We start from the raw sequence: 27,649 nt of genomic DNA, 5'->3' as shown, positions 1-27,649 counted from the left end.
AAATGTAATAAAGTAAATGTAAAGTGTGATAACTTTCACTACAGAGATTGGAAATTGTGGAAGTGAATAGACTTCTGTATGGGCTCAATTGAAAAGAAATGAAGTTCTTCTGGGACAAAAAAGACAACACAGCGATTGGTGCACCCTGTATAGTTTTTATCAACAACATGGATAAGGTTACTTAACATTTCCAGAATTATTTATTTAAACTTTCCTCAAGTGGGCTTTCAGTGTGGTTTACAATAAAATGAAGATGAATTACAACATAGTTCTGAAAAAGCAGAATTGCACTTATTTCATCATGTACTACTTTGAACAAATCGTAGGTGATAATGTATTGAATGTTCTAAATCTTTCTTTCATCTACCTGCAGTAGTAACTAAGCTTGTAAACAGAGGGTACCAGCCTCACTTGGAAGACTTCCTCCTGCGAATCAACTTTAATAACTATTACAAAGACAACTGAGCTTTAATAAGACACCACAAACTACTGCTAGAATGAGAGGGTCCGCTACAAATGTATGTTTATGAAACTTGCTAATGTAAGATGCTTCTAAGAAACTTTTTTCCTTAAAGGATCTATAGAAAATGTTAAAATCTAGAAAGATTGTAACATGGCAGATTTTTCTCTCTCATCGATACGGAAAAGCATGTCACTCAGTGTCAGTACAGCAATGTGTGCATCAATGTAAATTTGTTAATGTGTAAATTCATTCTTGTGGCATTGTGAAACCTCATGCGAGAAGGTTCTCATGAGAGAAGAACCTTCTCATATGAGAAGTAAACAAGGAAAACAAACACATAGAACCTTGTAATTAGTATGTAAGTATCCAGAGTAAAAGCTTTATTCCAAACATTATTTGGTCTTATCTTTTTTCAAATGGAGTCATGAAATCCTTCTCAGGTATTTGTCTACAACTCTTACTGAACCACCTAAATTTCTTATGGCACAGCATCAGCAAAGTGAGCCAATCACACCTCTCCTGACCATAAACCCTACAAGGAAGATGGTCTTGTGTAGGTGCCCCAAAAGTCAATGGCTGACACAATGTGCAAGGTTAGGTCAGCCCAGCAATGCCTGCATACTCTTGTGTAATGTTTGTATTAACTTTCACAACTTGTGTGGAACATTACTGGACTGATGTACCCTTGCCTGGTATGACAGCCAGCACATAAGGATTGAACTTATTTTTGTAAGTCAAGCAGTTTCATTCTCTTGTTCTCAAATCCTGTACAAATCCTGTCATAGTCACTCTAGAAACTTCATTTCCTTGATCAGCCGAACTCATTTCATTTGTTAGCTCATATTATGTGTTGCATATATGAACTGCTTTGCTACAGAGCACTAAAACTCACTTACCACTCTGTAGTGAGGGATGTTCCCTATTATAGCTAATTTTATTTTTGTATTATACTGCTTTTCATCAAGAAGGGTATGAGAAAACTGGAAACTCTGGGCCAAGGAAATCAATCTAAATTCATGGGGGATATAGCATCCTTTTGAGAAACGCTCTACTGGATTGATTAGGGACAATTCTGCTGAGTAGAAGAAAAGCATCACTTTAAAAGGTGCCTCTGCAGTTATGAAAATGCATGCAGAGGCAGTATGTTCATGAGGCAGTTGCCCCCCACGGCCACCCCCATTGAAGCAGGACTTTGGGACTAATCAGATCCTTGCATGTTTTGCCAAGGAGTGCTGCTTCTCACAGTCCTTGCCAAGCTTGCAGGAAGCAGGTGGAGAGAAGGCTGCTGGCACCTTTCCCTTGGCCCTGTGTGCCACTTTTCAAAGCTTGCAAGGGTTGGGTTTGAGAGGGGCGAACCTCCATCAGGGACACAGGGCAAGGCAGCAGTTTCTAGGGCTGAGTAACAACTGAGATTACATACTTTTTTCCTGTACTTTTTCCTCCCAAGAGAATTAATAAAGGTGTGGAGTGTTATTTTGCTTCCCACCTCATCACACTGGGGTGGTCAGCTATTTCTCCCTCCCCACCCTGTTGCCTCACAACAGCATGACAAATGCAGACAATTCATGCTGCCACTCGGTAGAAGCAAGTGTGAGCGAGCAACCAACCTTTTTACTTTTGCACTGGTTGACCCTGCAGACCAAACGGATGGGGCTTATAGACTACTTTCAGAATCTCTCATCTAAAAATTACAGAGACACTACACTTGATATGTATGTGATCAAATTCATTTATTTTTATTGTACAGCTCAGGGCCATAGCTTCATGGAAATGATCTCATATGCAGAAGTGGCCTAACACCCATCAAGAATGCAATGTAATATTTTATTTAAAGCATCATAAACACATTCATATGGAATAGTTTAATTAGCAAAATCAGCTAAAGCTGGATTATGGGCATTTGCCACCCCTTTATACTTATTATAGGCTCTGGTTGTTTCTGTTGTTTATACAAGCCTGCAAATAAGAGCCTGAAAAAGCCACAAAAAAGACTTGCTGATTGGGACAAAGACCTTGTCAGCTAGCAAAGGAGCTGCGGTCATTCAATGCACTCTCCACACTGCCATGCTGGTGTGCAAGCACAGCAACGCACTCCAGGCTGGTTGGGAAGAGAGGGTGAGGCCCAGGGGGCAGGACAGCTTGTTGCTATTCACTACTTGAGCCTAACAGCAATGAGCCAGCCCTGCCTTCTAATCATAATGAAAGTGAGAACATTTGTCAACATTCCAGAATCAAATATTCTTGAGAACCACTAACGTGTATTTTCATTATTAAGAAGAAAAGACACAACACACACCTAAGAGGTGTATCACCAAGATCTCCAGCTCAATGAAAATAAGACAATACAGTAGGAACAACTGAACTATACATGGGAGTTCAAAGTTTGGTTAATACACTTAATTTAAAATGCTCCGTTGGAAGTACATCCCACCTCTTGCACTGCCACATCTTAATTGGGCAGTATAACGAAGGGTACTTTGACCTTCGTTACTGCCATGGAGCCCATCACTGTAACTGAATCTCCTTTCACTACTCTGAATGTTTGTTTTCATTCAGTTTTGCTGAATTTTCACTTGCTCAATATATGTTTTTTAAACAATGCAAATGCTATTACCATGAACACTTCCTTCTATTAGGAAACAGTGTGAGAGAGGAAAACATTCCTGAGGTAGCAACATTGATAAATAGGAAATAAATTACATCCGAAAGCATACAATATTTGAATATGGAAAGCATTGTGTGGAAAATGCTGAATGCTTTTTCAAATAAATTTTGGCAACATTATCCTATTGAAGCAATCAAGTTTAAAGTTGCATGCCATGGCGATATCCTGCAGTGACAATATCGGTCACCTGTTGGGCACAGGAGGAGAGAGGACTGGATTCAGTCCTTCCAACTGCTTAACATGTAACAGCTGTCATTAGCAATGAAGACCTTTTTCAGGACTGTGCTCGTCGTGTGTTAATGATTTAGTGAAACAAATTACCTGCATAAGGCTAAAAACTGGATACAGTCCAACCAGAAGCATGGCGGCATAAATCAATTGGGAGATACACACATGGATACTTGCTACAGTTCTTTGAAATTCCATTGTTCTTAGTTGTCTCTATTCTTATATAAATGATTATTGCTGTTTTCCCTAGTGCCGAATGACACTCTAAAAACCATGATATAAACTTAAAAGTTCGCAATAAGTGAACTACACGATTGAAACATAGCTTCAAATAAGCAATGATGAGCTTAAACCCACTTCCCCACTAAGAGAGAATCAAATGTCCCTGCATAATAAAGTGTCACAAATGTTAGGAAGCACTATTACTTCATTTTCAGACAAAAATATATCCATTTGGTGTGCTATTTTTGTCTTCATAAAAACAGATTTCATTTAGATGTTCACAGATCAGTGTGCGTAAATATGTAACTGCGTTTAGTGGAGTTAACAGCACTAAAGAAAGAAGATAAAACTGTCTCCCCATCACCTTGACAGTGTGCATGGCGAGCTGATTGTCAGCTCTGTGAAGACATCCAAACAATCTGTTTGAGAGATAGTAGCACTTCTACTGCGCCTTGCTGCACTCTCCACTACTGAGAAGATCAAGATCCCTTCGTGGAAAGCACAAGGCAGTTACGAAGATCATGTAACACAGAGTTCTGAAGCCCAAAGTGGAGGTTTACTACTGTATGGAAGGCTGGTCCTGGTTGCTGAACTGCAGGCAGCAGCAGCCACAGCATCCTCCCCTTCAGACTCCTCAGTTACTTCACTATCAGGTTCTATGTCTTCATATGGCTTTTCTAAGAGTTTCAAGATTTTCCTTACCTGGGGAAGAAAAGAGCACTGCAGTTATTACATAGAGATTCCACTTTTGCTGTATTTTAAAAAAATAATCTATATGTTTAATTATCTTGGGACATGCGTGCCCAGGATTTGGCAGGGGAACTCTCACTTCATGCTGCGAGAGTTCCGAAGTGAGGAGGAGAGGAGGAAGAAAGTGACAGTGGTGGCCGGACGGTCGGTGGAGGAGGGGGAAAAGAAAAGCGGGCAGTGGGTGGGGGGAGAGAAAGGCGGCGGCGGGCAAGGGGGAGAGAGGTGGGGGGAGAGAGGTGGCAGAGGGTGGAGGGAGGGAGAGAAAGGCAGCAGCGGGCAAGTGGAGGGGGGAGAGAAAAGTCGCGGCGGACGGGAGGGAGAAAAACCAGCAGCGGGGGGGGGGTGGTTCTTGGCCGCCCACAGCGGCTCTGTGTGGGGGGAGGAGAGACCAGGCCGGGAGGAAGAGGGAGGGGGAAACAGACGGCCCCAAAACACCACACAGATGCTCTGTGCGGGTTCGGCTAGTCTTAGTTATTCCACATCTAAATACCTCATGTGCTTTAATTCTACAATGTTTAGTAGAACTGTTTACCTCTATGAAGTTACCATTTTCTGCTGCCTCTATAGCATTTTGAGCTATGTAGTTTCTCAAGATATATTTCGGATTGTTTGCATTCATAATCTTCACACGCTCAGCATTCCAAGTATCAACATCACTAACATGTTCCATTTCTTTTTCTAGCCGAACCCTGAAGACAAACAAAAGGAAAAACAAGGAACCTATGAAGTAGGTTTTGTTGTTTTTAATTGGATCAATTCCCCCTTGTAGAAGAAAGCCATGTGCAAACCAGAGATCTCAAGGAAGACAACGCTACAGCTGATATTACCAATGAGATACTCAAAGCTCAGTTTTAGATTTTATCCTGTAAAACTTCTTATTTTTAAGCAGTATGTTTAATTGCCAGTACAAAACAATTCATTTGAGATGACTATTTAAATAAAAGAACTTGTTTGGAATATATCCCAACAACAAATGCTATGGCAGGAAAGAGCCAAGGTGTTTCCATGCACTCTTAGCTAAATATTTTGGGTGCCTAGAACATTGAAAAGCAGACACAGCAAGGCTTCATGGGCACACGGGACACTTCTAAACATACTTTGGCATGTAACCGTGCAAAATCATATGAAAAGGTAGCTCTTAGTAAATTTGTCAACTACTAATGTGTTTCAATCAATACACACAAACACACATTCTCCATTAGTGTTTCTCAAGCGAACGGAATTTAACTGTTAGTCTTACCTGTAGTTCTGCAGCCAATCTTTCCAGTGTCCTCTATTTCTACTGAGCAATTCAGCTGCTGGTAAATTCTGCAGCTTAGAAAACTGTTCAATCCGTTCCAATTCTTTATTTATATTGGATTTTGTTCCAATTAAGGCAAAGAGTTGTGGGTTAGACTGTGCTAACATAAGCATCATTGAAAGCTGTCTGGGGAAAGAATGGAAGGGGAAATTAACAGAAATTACTTCTAACCACGGATCAGAAACTACTGTGGCACCATAAGTTATAATGACGCTACTAACTTAATCTGAACACAAGTATCTTACTATTTTGCTTACACACGCTCAAATACATTAAGGAAATATATCTAAAAATTAGGAACAAACGTTGAACCAGGTGTCCAGAAATCCAGACACCGACTTGGCATGGTGCTTAGGAATTTAATCGTGGCACCTGGCTCAGCCCCCCCAATTCACTGCCTTGCTCTCCATGTGGTTGCTGGCATCAGACACTGCTACTCACTCTCTTTCTGTGCACACACCAGCAGCACCGGTTTTGCACGAGCTCCCTTGCACGCAGGACCATCCAATCAGGGTGTACCCCTGCCCAAGCAGCTGCCAGCACAGCTAACCTGCCTCGGCAGGCTCCACTCCATGTCAGTGCCAGCTGGCTAACCAACCGACCAGCCCACCTGCAGAGCCAAGGGGTGCCTTGCTTCTGCATACCTACTGATCTCTCCTACTCTCACAGGTCATGCAGCCCCCTCTGAAGACTGGGCTGCTATGCTGCCTTCTCGTTGTGTGCTCTTCCGGCTCGGTCATTCTCTGCATTCTTAAGGGCCTTCTTGCAACAGCAAGAAGAGAAAGAAGCCCTCTTCACACAAGACACCAGCAAAACACACAGAGTGACCGAGGGGGAGGAGAGCACATGAAAAGGAAGCAGGGAAGCAGCGCAATCTTCATGGTGTGTGTGTGTCTGTATGTGTGAGATGCATGAAAGTAGAAGGAACTGACTGACATGCAGGAGTGGGGCATTCCTGGGCTCTGCAGGTAGGTGGGCTGGGTGGCTGGTTGGCTAGCTAGGGCTGGGCATGTGCTGTGGAAGCCTGCTGAGGCATGTTTGCTGCATGGGAAGCTGCTCAGGCAGGGGCGTGTGCTGATCGGATGATCCCATGTGAGGAAAGGGAACTGCAGGATACAGGAACTGCTGGTGCACATGTAAAGGGAGAAATGAGTGCATAGCAGAGTTTGATGCCAGCAGCCATCTGGCAAGTAAGCAAGACAGCATGCTGAGTGGTGGCACTGAGCAAAAAAAGGCTGTGAGGGATGGGAATGGAGGGAATACATACATACATACATACCATTCACCCCACTGTCCACCTGTTCACACTGTGCATGCAGCCCAAGATACCGAGTGCCAAGGTCAAACAGGAGGCACATGTCCCAATAGCCCTCTTGGGTATGTGGCACTTGCCCACATAACATGGCACAACTCTATTCTCGCTGGTTACACTTGGAATGCATAACTTCTCAGGGCTGTAGCTCTAGACTTTCCCCCACAGACTGAAACTTGTGCACACTTTAGCTGGGAGCCAGACCTAACGAAATCAGTGGGATTTACTTCAGAGGAAGCCTCCTTAGAACATCTGGCTCCTTCTGTATTGAGACTTATATAGTCCTGCGCATAGCGGAAGGCAGAGCTCCTGCGTGGGACTACAATCGCCCGCATTTTCCCAGCAGTGTGCAAGCTTCCCAGGGAGCAGTTCTGCACTTCCTGCCACCCTTGCCCAAACTCCCAATCATCTGCACATCGCCCAGCCACCTCAGTGCCAGTGCTGAGTGACAATTTAAAGGGCCCCAACCACCAGGACACTACTTGGGACACTTGCCCTGCAGTCTAATGCCTCCTCGTGGGGTGGGGATGGGGTAAAGAATTCAGACACTAGAATTCTGATTATTCAGACATGCACAGGCCTAGACATATATATGCCTCAGAATGTACTTTGCAACCCCATCCATTTCTCCAGTTCCTCCTCCAGAACCTCTTTGCTCCCTCCCAACATTTCCCATAGAATCATCCCCATTGAGTCTGTCTCAGATCTCCCCTGCTCCCATCTTCCCAGTTATTTGAACCACAGATGAATTCGTTATTTTAAAGGTCCACTGAAAAATGAGGCTGGCTAAATTTTGGACTAGCTACTAGATCAAAAGAAATATCATCAAGGTCCACACTGAGCACATAGTAACACTGCTCAATTTGGAGAAAATACCTGGGATCCATTTGAGGCTTGTAAGCAACTTTTAACTCTTCTAATGAAGCACATTGCTTTGAAATCTTATCTAAGAAGTCTTCCAGTTTTAAAGCATCCGAGTCTACTGAGAATGAACTGAGCAAGCGGAAAGCATTTGTAAAATCTGCACCTAAGAAACAAAGATTTAAAGGTAATTTTAAATCAGTTATGCAAAAGTCTCCCGGGTGTTTAATTCAACTGTTTTTACAACTATATATATATATATTAAAATTGTTTTAGTTTAATATTACAAATTGCACCTGATTTAAATTAATATTAATCCACACTAACCTGTGACATACATAGTTTCTAAAAGGTCAGATACCAATTTCTTATCATCATCTAACTCAAGCTGAATAAGTCCAAGCTTCCTTCTCATTTTCTGCAAATAATTTCTTTCGTATTCTTTATCGTATTCTTCTTCCAAAATGGGTACGCTGATTTCCAAGGGCAGTTCTGGGACTAAAGCTTCAGCAAGTTTTCCTAGATTCCACTTACAAATCTCTGGTTGTTTATTATAAGCATAGCGCCCTGTGTTATCAGACCAATTGCAAATGTATTCAGGATCATATCTACAAAATGAAACAAATATTTGGCACAATGTTTAGTTTATATAATTAAGTAGTAAAAATGCACTAGAAACCTCAGGATCTGGATCGTGATCCGTTGAGCCCATAAGCAAATGGGTTCTGCGCCTGCGCAGGCACCTCTCGGGCCGACTAGGTAGCTCCTCGCGACGCCCAACCGCCCATCTGCACGTGCTGCTGCATGCTAGCTATATAGAGCGGCTGGGCGTCTTCCGTTAGTTTCTGTTTGACCGCCACAGCGTTCAGACCTCGCTTGGGCTCCTCGGTAGCAGAAACGATTGTGATACGAATGCTTAGGCATTTAGGACTGTTTTTTCTGGTAATTTGGACTACGGACTGTACTTTGGACGTGACAACTTCTTCCCGGAATAACTTTGACGAAGGATTGGACGGATATCTTGTGTTTGACCCGGACTGAAAACGGAAAATGGAAACGAAGACGACCTTTAAACGCTGCGAGAAGTGTAGGGCTAAACTACCCTCCACTGATCACCACGACCTCTGTCTTATATGCCTGGGAGAGGAGCACAATACGGCAGCCTGCAAGATCTGTTGTGCCTTCTCCAAACAAACCAGGACCAACCGGGCACTGCGTTTGAGGGCAGCTTTATATGAGGACGCGCTGCGCCCTTCTACCCCTCGCCCAGAAGCGCCTTCGACGTCGAAAGCGGTATCGGGAGCGGAGGGACACGGAGCTGCTTCTATGCAGTCTAAAACCGTGTCCACTGATCCTACTTTTAAGAGACCACTGGAGGTCTCCTCTAGTGACCAGAGACGCCGTGAGAAAAGGCGCCGGCAAGACGCACCAGTGGCTGGAGAAAATCCTAGCCAAGAGGAGCGCAAACAGAGGACCCCATCGCCTTCATCGGCGCAGGGCTCTGAAAAGGAGTGGAGTGCTGAACCTCGTACATCTAGCCCAGCGGAAGCGAGCAGGGGGGGTCTGTCAGCATCAACCCCTCCTTCGACATCGAGGTCATCGATTCCGAAGCCCTCGACATCGAGCAAAGAGCGGGTGAAGGATCCCTCGACATCGAAGCCCTCGACATCGAGAAAAGAGCGGGTAGAGGGTCCCTCGACATCGAAGTCCTCGACATCGAAAGCAACAAGACGTAGTGAATCCTCGATATCTAAACCTACCTTGTTGCCGATGGAGCAGTCTCAACCTCGAAGACACCGTTCTCTGTCGCCTGCTCATACCCCACAGCAATCACCATCAACACCGCAGCAATTGAGTGGCCACCGCTCAGACCGTAGTGCGACTTCTGCCCTTAGGAGTCTGATGGAGTCTAGCCCAAATACCCCAGCGGAATCCACTTTTCAAGGTTTCCTGAGTGGGGGGTTGGATAGAGATGACGATGGAGAGGAAGAAAATGAGGGGCTCCCACCACCCAGAACCCCATCACTTTCTCCTAGGGTGGCAACTGAGAGCTTACTCCAGTCACCACTGGCAGTGGTGCAGCCATTGGCGGGCATAGCTGATGGGAGTATACGCCACCCTGCCACGCAGCCTGCACACACTTGTGGATTTAGACATTCGTTGCCACACGATTACGCAGACTATCTGAGATGGAAGGCTATGCAGCCGCAACCCGTAGAGGGAGCCGCTACACAAACCCAGGCTACAATGCCATTATGAGAGAAACCCGCTGGGAAGCGGAAGAGGAAAAGCACCCCACCTCCGCCGAGCCCATCACCACTTCCGCCAAGCCCATCATCCAGGGGTTCATCTCCTGCTTCTACACAACGGGATTTGGAATCAGAATACTCAGGTTCAGATCAAGGCAGCCGTGAGGTGGAGCCTCCTTCTGAGGTCCCGCCACGTCTTTCAAGATCCCCAACAGAGGAACTCAAGGCGTACCATTCCCTAATTAGAGAGATGGCGGAGGCGTTGGGTTTGGACCTGCAACTCCCTGAAACAGAGTCTACTGACCCGGTGTACAACATGATGTTCCAATCTAAATCGTCTCACCCGGTCTCCCTACCAATAATCCCTGCCATTGCAAAGGCAGCTAGGACGGCTTGGGACAGTGTCCAAACAGCAAATCCTACGTCTAAACGTATAGAGAACTTATATAGGGTCCATGAAGGGGAGGAGAGATACCTGATACACCATCCGGACCCGAACTCTATCGTGGTGGATTGCGCATCAACATCAAAGGGCAGCCGCCGCCATACAACACCAACCGATAAGGAAGGGAGGAAGATAGACGTGTTAGGGAGAAGAATATACGCCACATCGAGCCTGGCTATCAGGATTGCAAATTATGCAGCCTGTATGGCTCGGTACATCCATCTGATGTGGGACAATTTACTTCATGATTCCACTTCATTGTCGCCAGAGCAGCTGCAAATAAAGCTCCATGAAGTCTTTGACAAGACAACATCTGTAACAAAGCAACAGCTAAGTACGTTTAAACATTTGGCGGAGACAGAGTCAAGGGCCATGGTGACTGCTGTCACGATGAGGCGTCATGCTTGGCTGCATGCGACTTCACTTCAGCTGGATATGAAGGACAGAGCAGAAAATCTGGCCTTTGACGGAAAGGGACTCTTCCATGAAAGTACTGATGCAACCATGGAAACGTTAAAAAAGTCAAGATTTACGGCCAAGACCTTTATGGTACCAACCACAACAGCTGGCCCTCGTACATATAGCTATAATAAACAACGGTCATACCGATTCCAAGACAAGAGGGATTTCAGAAGGCAAAATAGGCCCTACCAGAGGCCTAGGGGTTTTGGAAACAGCAACGCCACCAAAAACAAAAATCAAAACTCTAGGAACAACAAAGAGAGTGCTAAGCAGTCCTTTTGATTGCTGTGCCAGCCCACTGCATTTAATACCAGTTGCCAGGACCAATGCCATCGGCCCTGTAGTTGTCAGCTCAACAATCAGACTGGCAAGCCATGCTTTAGCATGGCACAACATAACATCAGACCAGTGGGTACTGAGGATTGTGGAGACAGGTTATGCGATAGAGTTCATCACTCTTCCACCATTCTCAGGTCTACGTTTCACAAGGTCGACCTCAGTACTCGAGGAGGAGATACAAGTATTGTTGAAAAAAGGTGCAATTGTTCCAGTGCAGTGGGCGAGGAGGTTGTCCGGATTCTACTCCTGCTACTTTCAAATTCCCAAGAGGGATGGCGGGATCCGAGCAATCATGGACTTGAGAGGACTGAACAACTTTGTCTGGGCCCGGAAGTTCAGGATGACAGCGTTGCAGGAGATTCTACCCTTCCTAGCTCAGGAGGAGTGGGCGGCAACGTTAGATTTGAAGGACGCATATTTCCATGTGGGCATCCAGGAAAACCACAGAAAGTACCTTCGATTTACTGTGGGGGAAGTAATGTATCAGTATGCGGTTCTACCTTTCGGATTGTCAACCGCTCCGAGAGTCTTCACCAAAGTAGTGGCAGTAATAATTGCGCACCTTCGAACTCAGGGCCTGGTGATATATCCATACCTAGACGATTGGCTCCTGGTGGGCAAAGATAAGAAACTACTGGAGACACAGATACAAGTGATGCTCAATCTTCTTCAGGACTTAGGTCTCAACGTGAACTGGAAGAAGACGAATTTAACTCCCAGAAAGCAGCTGAGCTTCATAGGTGCTGTTCTAGACATGGAGCAACATCGAGCATTCCTACCACGCGACAGATATATTCAGATAAAGTCTCTGGTAGAACAATTCCTGGCCAATCCTGTTCAAAGGGCAAGGAAGGTCCAGAGACTTTTAGGCTTGATGGCCTCATGCAACACAACTGTTCGATACATAAGGCTTCGGATGAGGCCCCTGCAGCGTTGCTACCTGGACCATTTCCGACCCAATATAGACAGCCAGAACATGCTGCTGCACCTTTCCAGGAAGGTGCTGGTTTCCCTACAATGGTGGATAGTCGAGGAAAATCTCTTAGGGGGTGTGCCGTTCCGTCCTCTGCTTCCAACAGCATGGGTCACGACCGATGCTTCCCTACTGGGGTGGGGAGCACACTGCGGCCCAGAATGCATTCAGGGACAGTGGACACCTCTACAAGCCCAGAGGCATATCAACTACCTGGAACTATTGGCTGCATTTTTGGCACTAAAGGCCTTCGAACCTCAACTTCGGAGTTCGGTTGTGCAGGTCCACCTGGACAATACTACAGCTGTAGCCTATCTGAACAGACAAGGAGGGACGGTTTCACCAACGCTTTGCACCTTGTCGAGAAGATTGTGGGAATGGTGCATCATGCATGCCATTTATCCGATGGCAATACACATTCGAGGTGTGGACAACCACCTGGCGGATGCTCTGAGTCGAAGCACTCAAGCCACCCAAAGACACGAGTGGGAAATCAAACAGGAGTGTGTCAGACAAATTTTCGACCGCTGGGGGACACCATCTGTGGATGTGTTTGCCACGGAGGAGAACAAAAAGTGCAGGAGATACTGCTCTCGTGCGGGGATGGGTGCAGGATCTCTAGGAGATGCTTTTCAGTACGATTGGAGCAGGGGGCTACTTTACCTGTTTCCACCAATGCCACTCCTCAATCGAGTGTTAGCGCAGATCTTGAGGGACAGGTCAGACTGCATTCTAATAGCCCCTTGGTGGCCACGTCAGGCTTGGTTTGCTCTGCTGCTGCGCATATGCAAGGGGAACCACTACCGTCTTCCACCAGTGCCAGATCTTCTCCAGACATCGGGAGGCATGATATTGCACCCAGAAATACAAACACTAAGGCTGACAGCGTGGAGAATAACCTTTTGAAATCCATTCTATTAAACAGTAGGCGAAGATCAACGAGACACAGTTACTTATATAAATGGAAAAGATTTGTAATGTTTGCAAAGGCAAATAAGTTTGTTGCACGCCGGGCATCAGTGCGCCAGGTTTTGCTTTATCTAACAAGTCTGAAGGTAAAGGGCCTTGCAAACGTTTCGTTGAAGGTGCATCTGGCAGCACTGTCCTCGAAGCTTCCTGGTTGGGATGGAAAAACGGCTTTTACCCATCCTGAATGTAAACGGTTCATGAAAGGACTAAATAATCTGTATCCTCCACTACGCAAACCTTCAGAACAGTGGAGTCTATCGTTGGTTCTATCTGCATTGATGGAAGAACCTTTTGAGCCACTACATGGCGCTAGCTTGAGATTGTTAACGCTTAAAACTGCATTTCTGATAGCTATAACCACGGCTAAAAGGGTGGGTGAATTGACGGCTTTGAGAGTGGACAAGCCTTATACCCAATTCTACCCACATAAGGTTGTTATGAGGCTAGACCCAAGTTTCCGAACAAAGATAGTTACGGACTTCCATTTAAATCAGGAAATAGTCCTGCCAACCTTTTTTAAGGACCCACAAACAACACTGGAAAAGGCGCTAAATGCGTTAGATGTGCGTAGATCCTTATTGTACTATTTGAGAGAGACTAGACAGTATAGAAAGACAAGTAAACTATCTGTAGCCTATAAAGGCAAGTTTAAAGGGCAAGCAGTGTCTCGACAATGTTTAGCACACTGGTTAGTAGAACTTATCCTGCTGACATATAAGCTACAGGGGGTAGCACCGCCCAAAACTATCCGGGCGCACTCTACTAGAGCATACTCAACTTCTGCTGCTCATCTTTCAGGCATTAAGATGGACGACATCTGCTTGGCTGCTACGTGGTCGTCCCAGCAGCCTTTTATTAAACACTATGCAGTGGACTTGCGCATGGCACGCCAGGCAGAATATGGGCGAGCTGTCTTGAAGAGGGTATTGCCTTAGCAGGCATCCTTCTGCACCCACCACCATGAAGGTCTAGCTCACTAATCACCCATTTGCTTATGGGCTCAACGGATCACGATCCAGATAAACAGGTTGCTTACCTGTAACAGGTGATCTGGTAGTGATCCGTTGAGTCCATAAGACCCGCCAGAACCAACCCCGCTGCAGAAGTATGGACATTATGAGAAACATCTGGTGGCAGATTGCACGGAAGGGGCGGTCTGCACAGAGAACTAACGGAAGACGCCCAGCCGCTCTATATAGCTAGCATGCAGCAGCACGTGCAGATGGGCGGTTGGGCGTCGCGAGGAGCTACCTAATCGGCCTGAGAGGTGCCTGCGCAGGCGCAGAACCCATTTGCTTATGGACTCAACGGATCACTACCAGATCACCTGTTACAGGTAAGCAACCTGTTTAACTCACAATATCCCTAAAGGATGCAGGATTGTATAGTTTACAAGTTGAGCATGATTTAGTATCAGTCCACTTTACTAAATAATAATGAAGGTAGCAATATACAGCAGAATTATTCTGGACTAATACCATTAATTTCAATATATCCCAGTACAAGAATTTTACCCATTAATCTTACAATAACATATTACTGCGATCTCTCAGAGTACATTAGAAACTATTTCTAAAAAACCCCAAAACCTAACAAATCCTGGTGTCATTTTGTACAGGCAACATAATATTTATATATTTTAAGAAACTGAGCTAAACTGACCTGTCCATAAATCCAAAAGGTCCATAGTCAATTGTAAGTCCAACAATACTCATGTTATCAGTATTGAGCACACCATGACAAAATCCGACACATTGCCATTCAGCAACCATCCTTGCTGTCTGCTTCATTACCTTAAACACACAAGCTAATTAGTTTTTAGGCTCTTCCCACCTATTAACTTATAATCTCGCATAACATTATTAAAACACGGAAGTCAACAATTACAATTTTGCATAGTGAGTACTTTCATTTCACATGTTCAAAAGAGGCATTATTTACAGGTGCTTGGATTCAATGACCATTACAACAGTGATGTGCACAGACTGGTCCGGAGGCCATTCTACAGGCCTCTGGACTGGTCCGGACATGGGGCGGTTCAGCAGTTTGACACTGGGGTGGGGGTTCCTTTAAGGGCAGGGGGAGGGTGTACTTACGCCTCCCACCACTTTTCTCCCACCGGTGCACATATTTTAGAAAGCATTCTGCCACCCCTTCCCCCACTCAGCAGCAAAAGGCTTCAGAAAGTCTTTTGCACGTGCACATGTTGCGTGTGTGCATCACACGCGCACACACAAAAGGCTTTCTGAAGCCTTTTGCTGCCAAGTGGGGGAAGGGGCAGCAGGGAGGTACCCTGCCACCCCAAATGCTTCCTAAAATACGTGCACCGGCGGGAGGGGTAAGTGCACCCTTCCCCCGCCCTTAAAGGAACCCCTACCTCAGTTCTGGACCACAGCCCCACAGTTCCGTGCACATCCCTACATTACAGGTCTCATACTGAAGTAGGACATCAGCTTTGTACACAAAGAAGAAAATGAGGCAGTAGCTCCTGCACAGAGTTCAGCACATATAACAGATCCATCAGAAATAAGAGCCTATTCAGTCACTATGTTGTGACTGATGTGTACAAATGTCTGTACACTTGTACGTGTATTTATGTCAATGACTGTAATTGCTCATTTTAAAAGTGAACCTGGGGATAGGCCCCTCCATTCAAAAACATGGTACTGGTATGAAATGTACTATTATATCTGTGTTCTCTCTCTCTCTCTCTCTCTCTCTCTCTCTCTCTCTCTCTCTCTCTCTATATATATATATATATATATATATAAAAGTATTTATACCCCACCTCTCCAGTACACAACTGCTCGAGGCAGCTCACAACAATAAAATAGATACAAGACACAATAAAAATAACTGACTTAATCTGCACAGAGCATCTGCGCGCTAGTACTTGATTGCTCCTCTCACCTCAGAGATCTCTCCACCCTCACCTGAGCTGCACTCCTGCTCCTCCTCCTCCATCTGGTTGCTTCCATCCCCCAGACCCCTCTCGGTCACTCATCCATCCCTTTACTCCATCCCCCTCACCCCTCTTGGTCACAGCTGCAGCATTGCTGGTGCTAGCCCCCTATCCCCAAAGACCTCCGCACCCTCACCTGACCCCACTCCTGCTCCTCCCCACAGGAAGAGAAGCAGCAGCAGCAGCAGCGGTTGACCAGGCCCTTTCTCGCTGCTGCCACGGCCACTCGTTCCCCTCAGGCTGCTGACAGGCCCAGGCCTGTCCCTTGCCTGCCTGCCTTCCTCCACCAATGGCCTCAGTAGCCCCAAACAGCAGCAGTGGTTGACTTGGCCCTTCCTTGCTGCCAATAGGTGCCACCGTGGCCGCTAGTTCCCCTCAGGCCACTGACAGGCTCAGGCTTGTCCCTCCCCCTTCCTTCTTTCTCTCTTCTCCTCCTTTCTTTCTCTCTCCTCCACTCACTCTTCCCCTCTGTCTTTCTTCCCCTCCCTTCTTTTTTCCTTTCCTTCTCTCTTTCTCTCCCTTCCTGAGTTAACAGATTCTTGTTCATCTAATTCACAGAACAGCTGCCGCCTTCTCCTGAAAGGGCTTTTTTTCCTCCCTCACAACCCCTCTCTAAATCATGGTGCTTCTGCTCTCACAGGCTCCTCTTCCCTATCTGCATATGGAATCTCCACTGCCCAATCACCACAGTGTTTCTGCTCGCTGCCACACATGGAAATAGTCAAGGGTACACCTTAAAGAATTATATATATATAGAATATAAAATTAACCAAATTAAACAAACAAGTTAAAAGTCAGGTTAAAACCACAATCATTATTAGATTCAAATTAAAAGTTATTTTAAAAGCTAAAAACTGAAAATTATAAAAAGCTAATAATTTACTTACCGGATATAACCAAAATGGAGCATTAAAAAGCCTCCTTTAAAAGGTGTGTTTTAAGTCGTTTTTAAAAAACACTGAGGGAGGGATCATGGAGAAGCTCTTCAGGGAGCTTCACATAGCATGTGAATAACTCTGCCTGTGTACACTGCATACTCATTGTACACGTGCTGCACATAAGGTGTGAATAAGGCTAAGCACGAGTCTCAATGGCATGGTTGCTGCAACACTCAGATTTAAAAGCCTTGTTTTATATACACATTTGTGATTACAGATTCTTGATGTTGACACTTTAGCTATTTTTGTTTGGACAGACAGACATTACAAGCAGGAAGAAGTTATTAGCAGATACATTTGTGCAAGGATTATCATGACTTAAGACATGAAGCATAAACCATGTCAAGATAAGTGGCCTGGGAAATGCAACCTATTTTTAGAAAGAATGGGTGGGGGTGACGGCAACTCACTGTAAAACTGTATGTTTCCCACTATGAGAATAAGACTTGGAGAGCCATGGGCTTGCATGCTCCTTTCTCCTCTTTTGCATGTAAGAGAGTGGTGGTGGTGTTTTCCACTTTGAAGTAAACCAGAGTTCCACATTACGGTTTACTTAAGTTACCTGAGATGTGAACCACAGACACAAAAGCAGCTTTCCTCCTCCTCCCTCATGCAAAAGAGTAGAGGAGAATATGTGAATCCATGGCTTCCCAAGGCTTGTTCTCAGAATGGAAACAACGGTTCCCTATTACACCGGAACCCGGCTGCATGCTTTGAGGAGTGTGAATCTCAAAATGAGGCATAGGAACATAGCTCAGGAGTGCTTTCTTCATAAACGAAACCTAAAAATGTTTAAGGAGGTGAGATCTTCCTCTCAGGATGAAGCTATCTACAAGAGTTAAAAGGTCACCGTGTCTGGCAAACCAAATTAGAACACTCCTGGGATCAAAGGAAGTTTCCTCTCTACGTGCTACTTTTTTTAAAGGAAGGAGATTTGCCAGATACTCACATTAAATTTGGGAACCTTATTCTGGCATTCCAACCCCTCCTGAGGCAACAATTAGGTGAAAAGGAGACATAGACCCCGAGGTTGGTTTGACCATGAGTGTGTTATAGCCAAGAAGCAGCTGGTCACTAAATTTAATCAGTATAGACTCAATTTAGATGTTGAACAGGCCCAAGAATTAATAGAGCTTAAGAAAGAATATAAAAAGCTCATTAAATGAAGAAACGGGAGATGGTGAGGGGAGCATGGGGACACTTCCTTGCCACAGCTAAACAAAAGAACTCTAGATTATTTGGGGGATTAGTAACATCTGGTATGAAAGAACGTCGCCCTATTTTGGATAATTATATTACTGCAGACTAATGGGTGGCCCCTTATAAATCATTATATACAGCTACTGTGCCGGACCCTTCCCCTTGCTCACATTATTTAGACTGCTTTCCCCCATGGCCTCCGGTCACGGAGCGGGAAATTCATAATTTAATTTCTCAACTACGACCTGGTAAGGCTCCTGGCATAGACCTGATTTCTGGGGAATGACTGAAGGTGGAATCTGACTGGTGGGCCCCAGTTCTGGCCAAACTTTTTACCTACGTAGACCATGAGGGTTGTATTCCAGAGAACTGGCACACAGCCATAACTGTCCCAATATATAAAAATGGACTACGGTCAGATCCAGCCAATTATCGGCCAATTAGCCTCTTGTGCGTCATCAGCAAATTGTATGTGAGGCATTTATGTTATAAACTCATAGACTGGGCAGAGAAAAACAATATTATAAAGGATGAACAGGCTGTCTTTCAATCAGGCTGGTCTACACTAGATCAGATTTTGACCCTTGCACATCTAGTAGACAAACAACTTAGTAAAAATGTGCCCCTATATGTAGCCTTTATAGATTTTAAGGCTGCATTCAATCCCTAGAACCCGTCTATGGTGTAAACTCGCTAAAACTTCATGAGACCCCTGTTTGCTATTCTTGATTCGTTCATTATATGAAAACACCTTTTTAAGAGTCAAATGTGACATTCAAGGACACCTTTCAAATCCAGTCCCCTCGCAGAGAGGGGTAAAGCAGGGCTGTATTTTGGCGCCTTTTTTGTTTAATTTTTATATAAACTGTTTCGTTTTCTGTCTTGATGACCCTTCTTTCCATCAGCCAAGAATAGCCGGAAGAGCCATTTCTATGTTATTATATGCTGATGACGCGGCGATTGTATCTATCATGCCAGTAGGAATGAGACGCGCTTTGAGAGCACTTGCGAAGTTTTGTGGAGAGGAGTAGGGATGTGCATGCATCCGGATGGGCACGGGGTGGGGGGGGTTGTAGCTTTAAGGGGGGTAGTACTTCCCCCCCCCCCGCCGCTCTTCCCCCTCCGGCGCTGTGGTTTTTGTAAACGTTTTTGGGGCAGCAGAGTTCCTCCCTGCCGCCCCTGGCCCCGTCGTTAGCCTGCCAGAGCTCAAGTATGCGACACGCATGCGCCCATTGTGGTGCGCATGCGGCGGCGGCAAGCGCGCACACGTGCCAGAACGGGCACATGCGTGTCGCATACTTGAGCTCTGGCAGGCTAACGACGGGGCCAGGGGCGGCAGGGAGGAACGCTGCCGCCCCAGAAACATTTACAAAAACCACAGCGCCGGAGGGAGAAGAGTGGTGGGGTGGGTGGGTAAGTACTACCCCCCCCCGCCCTTAAAGCTACAACCCCCCTCCGTGCCGAGCCGCCGGACCAGCTCGGATTCGGACCGGTTTGGAGGCCTCCAGCATGGCCTCCGAACCGGTTCGGGCACATCCCTAAAGAGGAGGCACTGTCCATCAATACCCCCCCCCCCAAAAAATAATGGTTTCCAGTAAGCGCAGGAGATCTTATCAATGGTTAATCAATGGTAGGAGCCTTCAACAAGTTAAAATATATAAGGATCTGGGCCTCATATTCCATTCAAGGAATTCTGGAGACCACATTGTGAGTCTGTGACAGCAAATGCTCAAAGATCCACTGCAGCTATTAAGAATTTTTTGTATAAAACTCTAAATGCACTCAGAACATCCCGTCAACGCTCAGGGTATAGCAGGCGAAACCTCAAGCTCAGATGCTATATGATGCCCAGATTCTTTTAGCTGGGAACTTACAATCTTTTGAAGTTGTTCAGTCAAAGTTCTTACTGGACATCTTCTAACTTCCCAGCTGCGTCCCGAATGCAGCTTTGCGTTTGGAAGCAGGCGTTATTAGATTAATTGCTCAGGCCCGGCTGCAAGCGGCCTTATATTGGCTTAAACCTACTAGCTATCCCCAAGGCTCACTAACTTTGGTGGATGATTTCTGCTCCACTTGGAGGAGGAATATACATGACACCCTGGGTAACTGAGGCCTCTCGGAGCAACATATACGATTGCTAAATTATGATCAGGCAAAAATGATCATTACACAGAGGGTAAGAGACATAGAAAAGCAGAGTGATCTTAGCATGATTGCTTCCAGATATAATTATCTCAGCTTTTCAAATTACCCAAGGCCAGCTGCATACCTTACACATTTGCCTACACCCAGGCTTCCGAAATTGGAAGGCCTGTCCAAACGAAGAGAACAGAAAGGAACACAAACTCTGGCAAAAGAAATGCAAGGTGACAATAAGGGAGGCAAAAAGAGAGTTTGAGGAACATTTAGCCAAAAGTATCAAGGGGAATAACAAAAAACTTCTTTAAGTACATCAGAAGCAGGAAACCTGCCAGGGAGGCAGTTGGACCATTAGACAATGAGGGAGTGAAAGGGATTATTAAGGAGGATATGGAGGTTGCAGAGAAGCTGAATGAGTTCTTTGCATCTGTCTTCACGGCAGAGGATACTGAGCATATACCTGTTCCTGAAGCAGGCTTTTTAGGGATGGAGGCTAGAGAGCTGAGTCAGATAGAAGTGACAAGGGATGATGTTCTAAACTGTCTGGAAAAACTGAAAGCTAACAAATCACCAGGGCTGGATGGCATCCATCCAAGAGTCCTCAAAGAACTCAAATGTGAAATTGCCAACCTCCTTGCTAAAATATTTAACTTATCCCTGCAATCGGGCTCTGTACCAGAGGACTGGAGAGTAGCAAATGTAAAACCGATTTTCAAGAAGGGATCCAGGGGTGATCCGGGAAATTACAGGCCTAACGTCCGTTCCATTATAATGCCCTTATACAAAACTATGGTGCGACCACACTTGGAGTACTGCTTACAATTCTGGTCACCACATCTTAAAAAGGACATTGTTGAACTGGAGAAGGTACAGAAGAGGGCAACCAAGATGATCAGGGGCCTAGAGCACCTTTCTTATGAGGCAAGATTACAACACCTGGGGCTTTTTAGTTTAGAAAAAAAGACTGCGGGGAGACATGATAGAGGTCTATAAAATCATGCATGGGGTGGAGAAAGTGGAGAGAGAGAAATTATTTTCCCTTTCACACAACACTAGAACCAGGGTCACTCCATGAAATTGATTGCCAGGTCTAGGACCAACAAATGGAAGTACTTTTTCACACAACGTGTGATCCACTTGTGGAACTCTCTGCCACAGGATGTGGTAACAGCCAACAACCTGGATGGCTTTAAGAGGGGTTTGGATGACATCATGGAGGAGAGGTCTATCAATGGCTACTAGTCGGAGGGCTGTGGGCCACCTCCAGCCTCAAAGGCAGGATGCCTGTGAGTACCAGTTGCAGGGGAGTAATGGCAGGAGAGAGGGCACGCCCTCAACTCCTGTCTGTGGCTTCCAGTGGCATCTGGTGGGCCACTGTGCGAAACAGGATGCTGGACTAGATGGGCCTTGGGCCTGATCCAACAGGGCTGTTCTTATGTTCTTAAGAGTCCTCTCTCAGGCCCATTTTAATGTCCTCCCTTCAGCTGTGTTGGAGGGCAGATTTCGAGGGATCCCCTTGGAGGAACGTTTGTGCCCATGTGGAGCTGGTGAGGTGGAAACATTAACACATATTTTGTTTAACTTCCTTTTCTATGATATTGCCCGTTCCATTCAGATCGCCCCCTATCAAAAGAAACATTTGGATTGGTCTGAGGAACATTTTATTGTTTACTTTTTAGGAGATAAGCATGAAGAAGTTACTCATAGGATTGTTTGCTTTAGTTCAGTGGCATGTAACATAAGGTGTCTGCAAACTGGTTTTTAAAATTTTTACTTATGTTATTGTATTGTACTGTATTGCTCTTTGCTGTAGTGTTTATTTGGTCGTTGACCGTAAATAAATGAGTTCAGTTCTGTTTACAAGACAATAAAGTAACTCATGTTTCTGCAAGTCAGAATACAGATGTCTCTACAAGCTACATAGGAAGCTGACTTATATAGAGTCAGACCATTGGTTTATCTAGCTTAGTATGGTGTATACTAACTGGCAGAGGCTTCTTCAAGGTTGCAAGCAGAAATCCTTCCCAATCCTACCTGGATATGCCAGGGATGAACCTGGGACCTTCTGCATTCAAAGCAGATGCTCCTTCAATGAGCTATGGCTCCATCTCCCAAAGAAAGCGCTCACATGCAGTCACCCATCCAAAGGCAAACCAAGGTGAATCCTACTCAGCAAAGGGGATCATTCATACTTGCTACCGCTAGACCAGCAATTCTCCCCTAAAGTTACATTTAGAGATCGTATCAGTGTGGTACTGTAGCTATAGTAGCAAGTTTGGGTATAGGAAATTCCGAATCAAAGGTTTGCTCAGCTACAAAGGCCACTGGGTGGCTTTGGAGTCCCCGATATTCTCACAATGGGGGGAAACTAGGCTAAGGGAGCGAAGCCCATGTTTTCCCCATCGTGAGGTAAGCTTGGTAGCTCCACAGCAGTTAGCCTGCTTAAAAGCCCCTCCCCATAAATGAGGTTAACACAGAGAGCACTCTATTAACCTTGTTTCTTGGATCGTGTATCAGCTGCAGCTGCTTGCAGCCGCTGCTGACACACTCAGGGTGGAGGGGAATGGGACCCCAGGAAAGCACAGCTCACTTGCGTGGTGCCTTCCTGGAGCTCCAGGGGCCAGGGCACCGTGTAGCGGTGCTTCCCTTCCCCCAGAGCTTCCCAGCAAGCTGCGGCCGGGCGCAGGAGCACAAGACCAAAGCCGCCGCTTGCATGGGCAGCCGATCCAGCTGCCCAGCAACAAGTGTCTGCTCGTGTGTAGTGGTGTGCATGGTTCGGTCCAGAGGCCATTGACAAGGCCTCCAGACCGGTCCGGATACCCAGCGGTTCGGTTCGGAAGGTGGGGGGAGTTTCTCTTTAAGGGGGAGTGGTACTACTTACCCCCCCGCTGCTCTTCCCCCTCCGGCACTGGTGTTTTCCAAAACGTTCTTGGGGCGGCAGTTCCTCCCTGCCGCCCCTGCCCCCGTCGTCGTCCTTGCTAGCGTAAAAGTAGACAGAGCTGGTGGCGCACATGCGCCCTTTGCGGCGTGCGCACTCGTCCCCGCTGCTGGCGCATGCGCGCAGTGTGACGTATGTGGCACGCACGCACCAGTGAGCGCGCGCGCCGCATACATCACACTGTGCGCGTGCACCAGCAGCGGGGACAAACGCGCGCGCCGCAAAGGGCGCATGCGCGCCACCAGCTCTGTCTACTTTTACGCTAGCAAGGACGACAACGGGGGCAGGGGCGGCAGGGAGGAACTCTGCCGCCCCAAGAACATTTTGGAAAACACCAGCGCCGGAGGGGGAAGAGCGGCGGGTGTGTGTGTAAATACTACCACCCCACCCCCCCTTAAAGAGAAACTCCACCCCCCGTGCCGAACCGCGGGGTATCCGGACCATGCACACCCCTACTCGTGTGCAGGAAAAGTGGGATTTAGCCCACTCTCCCCGCATAACCCCATGAGGCTCTACACATTGATTGTGTGTAGAGCCTCACTATCTCACAGGTCTGATGCAAGGCTAAAACATCATCCTGAGAACTGGGAGGAAACACGAGATTCAAACCCAATAAATATATTTTTAAAGCAACAAATCGCAGCTGCCTTACTTCATGAAAGAAAGCAGTATTCCTCTTAGTGTTGTCCGAGTGTGCTTGTAGAATCTCTGGATAGAAAGTGCTGATCACATAATCAAGCATTTGTATACGAATATCATTTCTATTTACACTGGGGCCTTTACGTCCTGTATATACATCTGGAGGCTTAAAAATTTCAAATGATCCAAACCTATGTGAAATAAGAGCGTTATTGATATTTACCAGAATTAATTTGAAGAATGTCAGGCTACTTCATTAAAACTTTTCTCTATATTGTTTTCATATATTTTTAGAAATAAAATGCCTTTTCAATAGTACCTACTGCAGCAACAGTATCATTTTATTAGAGTAACAACTTTTGATCTCTAGGTCCTAATTCTGAAACTCACTGCCTGAGAGCAAATATTTTATAAGAATTTTAATAATTAATAGCTTTATACAATAATTAAAGACTGACTTAACTGTTTTGCAAGGTTAGTGTTCCAGGCTATGCAGCCACACAGAATACATCTGCCAGTGTTTTATTCTTAGAGTTCAGAAAAAATATAATGTTCTTAACCCAGAATTGATCCAGGAAAACACCAGCCAGTGCACAGGAAGGCACCACAAACAGGGAATCCATTTGCTTTCTAAACTATACTAACAATAACTGGGAGTCAAAAAGCATTACAGCCAGGAAAAAATTATGACTATAGCAGGGGAAATCCCAAAATATGCATCCTTCAGACAAGCTATCTAGAACATTTAAACTGTTGGGAATTCTTGCTTTACATTCACCAAGTCAGTATGCTTACCTAATAAATGTTGGCGCTATTCTTAGGACAACTGTGCATCTTTCTTTTTTTGGATTTCCATCATAAAATATGTCCCGAATAACTTCTGAATCAGAGGTTACACATGTTCCAGCTCTGGTCGTGGGTATCCCTAGATGAAACATTGCCTCGCTGCAAAGGAATTCTCTTATGCTTGATCGTAGAACTTTACGGCCGTCTGCTTGCCTGTAATTAATAAATTGAAAATATTTAGACCAGTGATCTTCACTATTTTTAAAGTGGGGGCTAGTTTGGCAAAAAAACCTTTAATATGAGACAGTATCACTTCCCACTATGCTGACCTCTGCACAGTCCTGCGCTTTTCTCAGTGCTGGGAGGGAGCTCTAGGAGGAAAGCATTGGGAAGGACTATCAAGCACTCTGTGCATGCCTTCCAAGATGATGCAGGGGCTCAAGAGGTCTCCATTTCCCTTAGCCTCCTCCCCCCCCACTGGCATTGGGCAGCATGGTGAGAATGGCCTCTGCATGGTGCCAGGGAGATTGTACTGAGTATTCAGCTTTGGCTGAAGCTTTACACAGGGCCAATCAAAAATTAGTCAGGGAGCCACACTTAGGGCTGATGAGGACCTCACAATGGAGAACACTGATTTAGACAGTAAGGATTCAATCAAAGATCTCAAACCATAAACGAGAACCCCCCCAATGCAATTTACATGAGAACAAAAGATCACATTCACCAAGAAAAAATGTGCTCAAAAATCAGAGACTGATGCACCTATTCTATTAAACATCAGTAATTTATTCCAACCATGAAGTGCTTGTCCACTGGGTCCCCAGATGTTACTGGACTTCAACTCCCATAATCCCCAGCCCCAGTGGCTTTTGGTTAGGAATTATGGGAGCTGAAGTCCAATAACATTTGGGGACCAAACGCTGAGAATCCCTGGAGTAGACCACCTCCTTTCACTTTAGTGTGTTTAAAAATAGTATATTATGACTGAAATTACTGTTAAAGCAAACTACTGGTATGAATGGTATAAATTCATGGAGAACAGGCCTATTAATGGCTACTAGTTTGGTGGCTATAGATGAAGCTAAATACCAGTTGCAGGGGAGCAACAGCAGGAGAGAGGGCAAGCCCTCACCCCCTGCCTGTGGGCTTCTCAGGGGTATCCTGTGTGAAACAGGATGCTGGACTAGATAGGCCTTGGGCCTGATCCAGCAGGACTGTTATGTTTTTAATGCACCTTGTGTCAACAATACTACCAAAAATAATTTTTGAAGGATTTTGTCTTTCATAGAAATAACAAGTTATATTTATACAAATAGAATAGAGCAGATGGTATTGATATGGTTCGGTATATTTTTCTGCATCAGTCTGAAGAACCTCCAGCTTTAACTGCCACCTGAAAGTTACTCCTCCTATAGTTTTAACCTGATTTATAGCAACCAGAACCCATCCATCTATTAAAGCAGTGGCTCTCACATACAGAAGGGGGAGAGCAACTGTCTCTATTCAGCCCCCCCCCCCCAGCATCCCTCCCAGTGGCTATTGCCCAGACCTCTTGTCGCATTTGCTATGTAAACTGCTTCAAGTACTTTTTGTTGAAAACCCATCTATAAATATGATTAAATAATAGTAATGTACAATAATTGTGACTTTCCCCAATAGTTGTATGTACAGCTCCGTCTTTGAATTCTGTATAGGGAAACACGCTGTCTATGACATAAGCCAGGGTTAGCCAGAAAAAACAGAGCAGCTGGTTCGGAAAGGAGGAGGGGGGCAGCAGGAGGCCAAAGCTGATATTCAATTGATGCTTAAGTGCGGAGGAAATCCCACTGAAACCAGAACTGCTTCCGAGTAAGCTGGTGCCGAGCCGATTCGAAGCACAGGTACTGGAGTAAGTGCCCTCCAGTTTCAGTGGTGATGATTTCCCAGCGCAAAGCCTTGCAGCCGCCTACGCTGTGCGCAGAACAGGAACAGAGCCAGCTCCGGGCCTGGGCCAAGGAGAAGAGGCCAGGCCTCTCCAGGGCTTCTCCCCACAACTAAAGCGGGGGCATGGGCAGTCCACGAGGGGCCAGACGGACCCAGCAGCGAGGCTAAGGCGCGGGGGCGGCAGTTACCGGGAGTAGGGAGTGGGGCCGGCGCCCTTGAGCTGGATCTCCCAGCGCTCGCCGCTCGGGTTCAGCACCTCGCCCAGGTAGATGGCGGCGCCGTCCCCGAGCTGCCCGGCGAAGCTGCCGAACTGGTGGCCGCAGTAGCAGTGGGCGGCGGGTTCCGCTCCCGGCAGCAGCTGGTTCCCGCTCCAGTAGAGCGCGGCCTCCTCCTCCTCCGCCGTTGGCTCCCTCAAGCCCAGCAGCGCCAGCGCAGGCAAGGACATGGCCACGAGCCGCGGGGCCCGCAACGGAGTAGGCCGCACCCGAGAGAAGCAGGCGCCCGCCACGGGCCGAGGCACGTTCTCCTCCAAGGGGTCCACCGGCAGAGCCCGCAGCGCCCGGTTGTCAAACCGAAGCGTCCCGAGCCACCGAGGACTCTCGCCGGCGGCGGGGCAGGAGGCGGGAGGAGAAGGGCAGGAGGCGGGAGGAGAAGACGAGGAGGCTGCTGCGGGCTCCATGGCGCCCGAGGGACGCGAGGCGACTGCGGCGGCGGCCGCGTACGAAGGCAACGACGGCAACAAACGACGACCGAGACACCGACAGTTACTAGGCAGTACCGCCGCGGCCATTCGGGGGCCAACGACTGCCAGAGGGGGCGCTAGCGAACAACCGCCTTGGAACTCTTGGCCCGAAGATCGCACAGATGCCCATGTCCCGCCCCCGCC

At 46.4% G+C, this 27,649-nt stretch overlaps 2 protein-coding genes across 4 annotated transcripts in view; one reads left to right on the top strand and one right to left on the bottom strand.

Moving 5' to 3' along the window:
• Window positions 1-858, top strand: part of TUBGCP6 (tubulin gamma complex associated protein 6) — a 57,558-nt gene extending 56,700 nt beyond the window's left edge. For all 3 annotated transcript variants that reach the window (XM_053252103.1, XM_053252102.1, XM_053252104.1), the window contains exon 26: window positions 374-858. In XM_053252103.1, coding sequence (XP_053108078.1) covers window positions 374-465 — 92 coding nt within the window. In that variant the 3' untranslated portion in view covers window positions 466-858. The remainder of the gene's footprint in view (window positions 1-373) is intronic.
• On the bottom strand, window positions 136-27,649 carry SELENOO (selenoprotein O). The gene is made up of 9 exons (XM_053252106.1): window positions 26,952-27,649; window positions 24,850-25,053; window positions 24,068-24,245; window positions 14,901-15,031; window positions 8,129-8,409; window positions 7,817-7,967; window positions 5,569-5,754; window positions 4,861-5,017; window positions 136-4,280 (listed from the first exon to the last, which is right to left on the bottom strand). Exons 1-9 carry the CDS (start codon window positions 27,551-27,553, stop codon window positions 4,089-4,091), a joined length of 2,082 nt encoding a protein of 693 aa, XP_053108081.1. The 5' UTR covers window positions 27,554-27,649; the 3' UTR covers window positions 136-4,088.

Source organism: Hemicordylus capensis, chromosome 5 (assembly GCF_027244095.1).
Source record: "Hemicordylus capensis ecotype Gifberg chromosome 5, rHemCap1.1.pri, whole genome shotgun sequence".
Taxonomy (NCBI): Eukaryota; Metazoa; Chordata; class Lepidosauria; order Squamata; family Cordylidae; genus Hemicordylus; species Hemicordylus capensis.
This window is presented reverse-complemented; position numbering and strand designations above follow the sequence as displayed.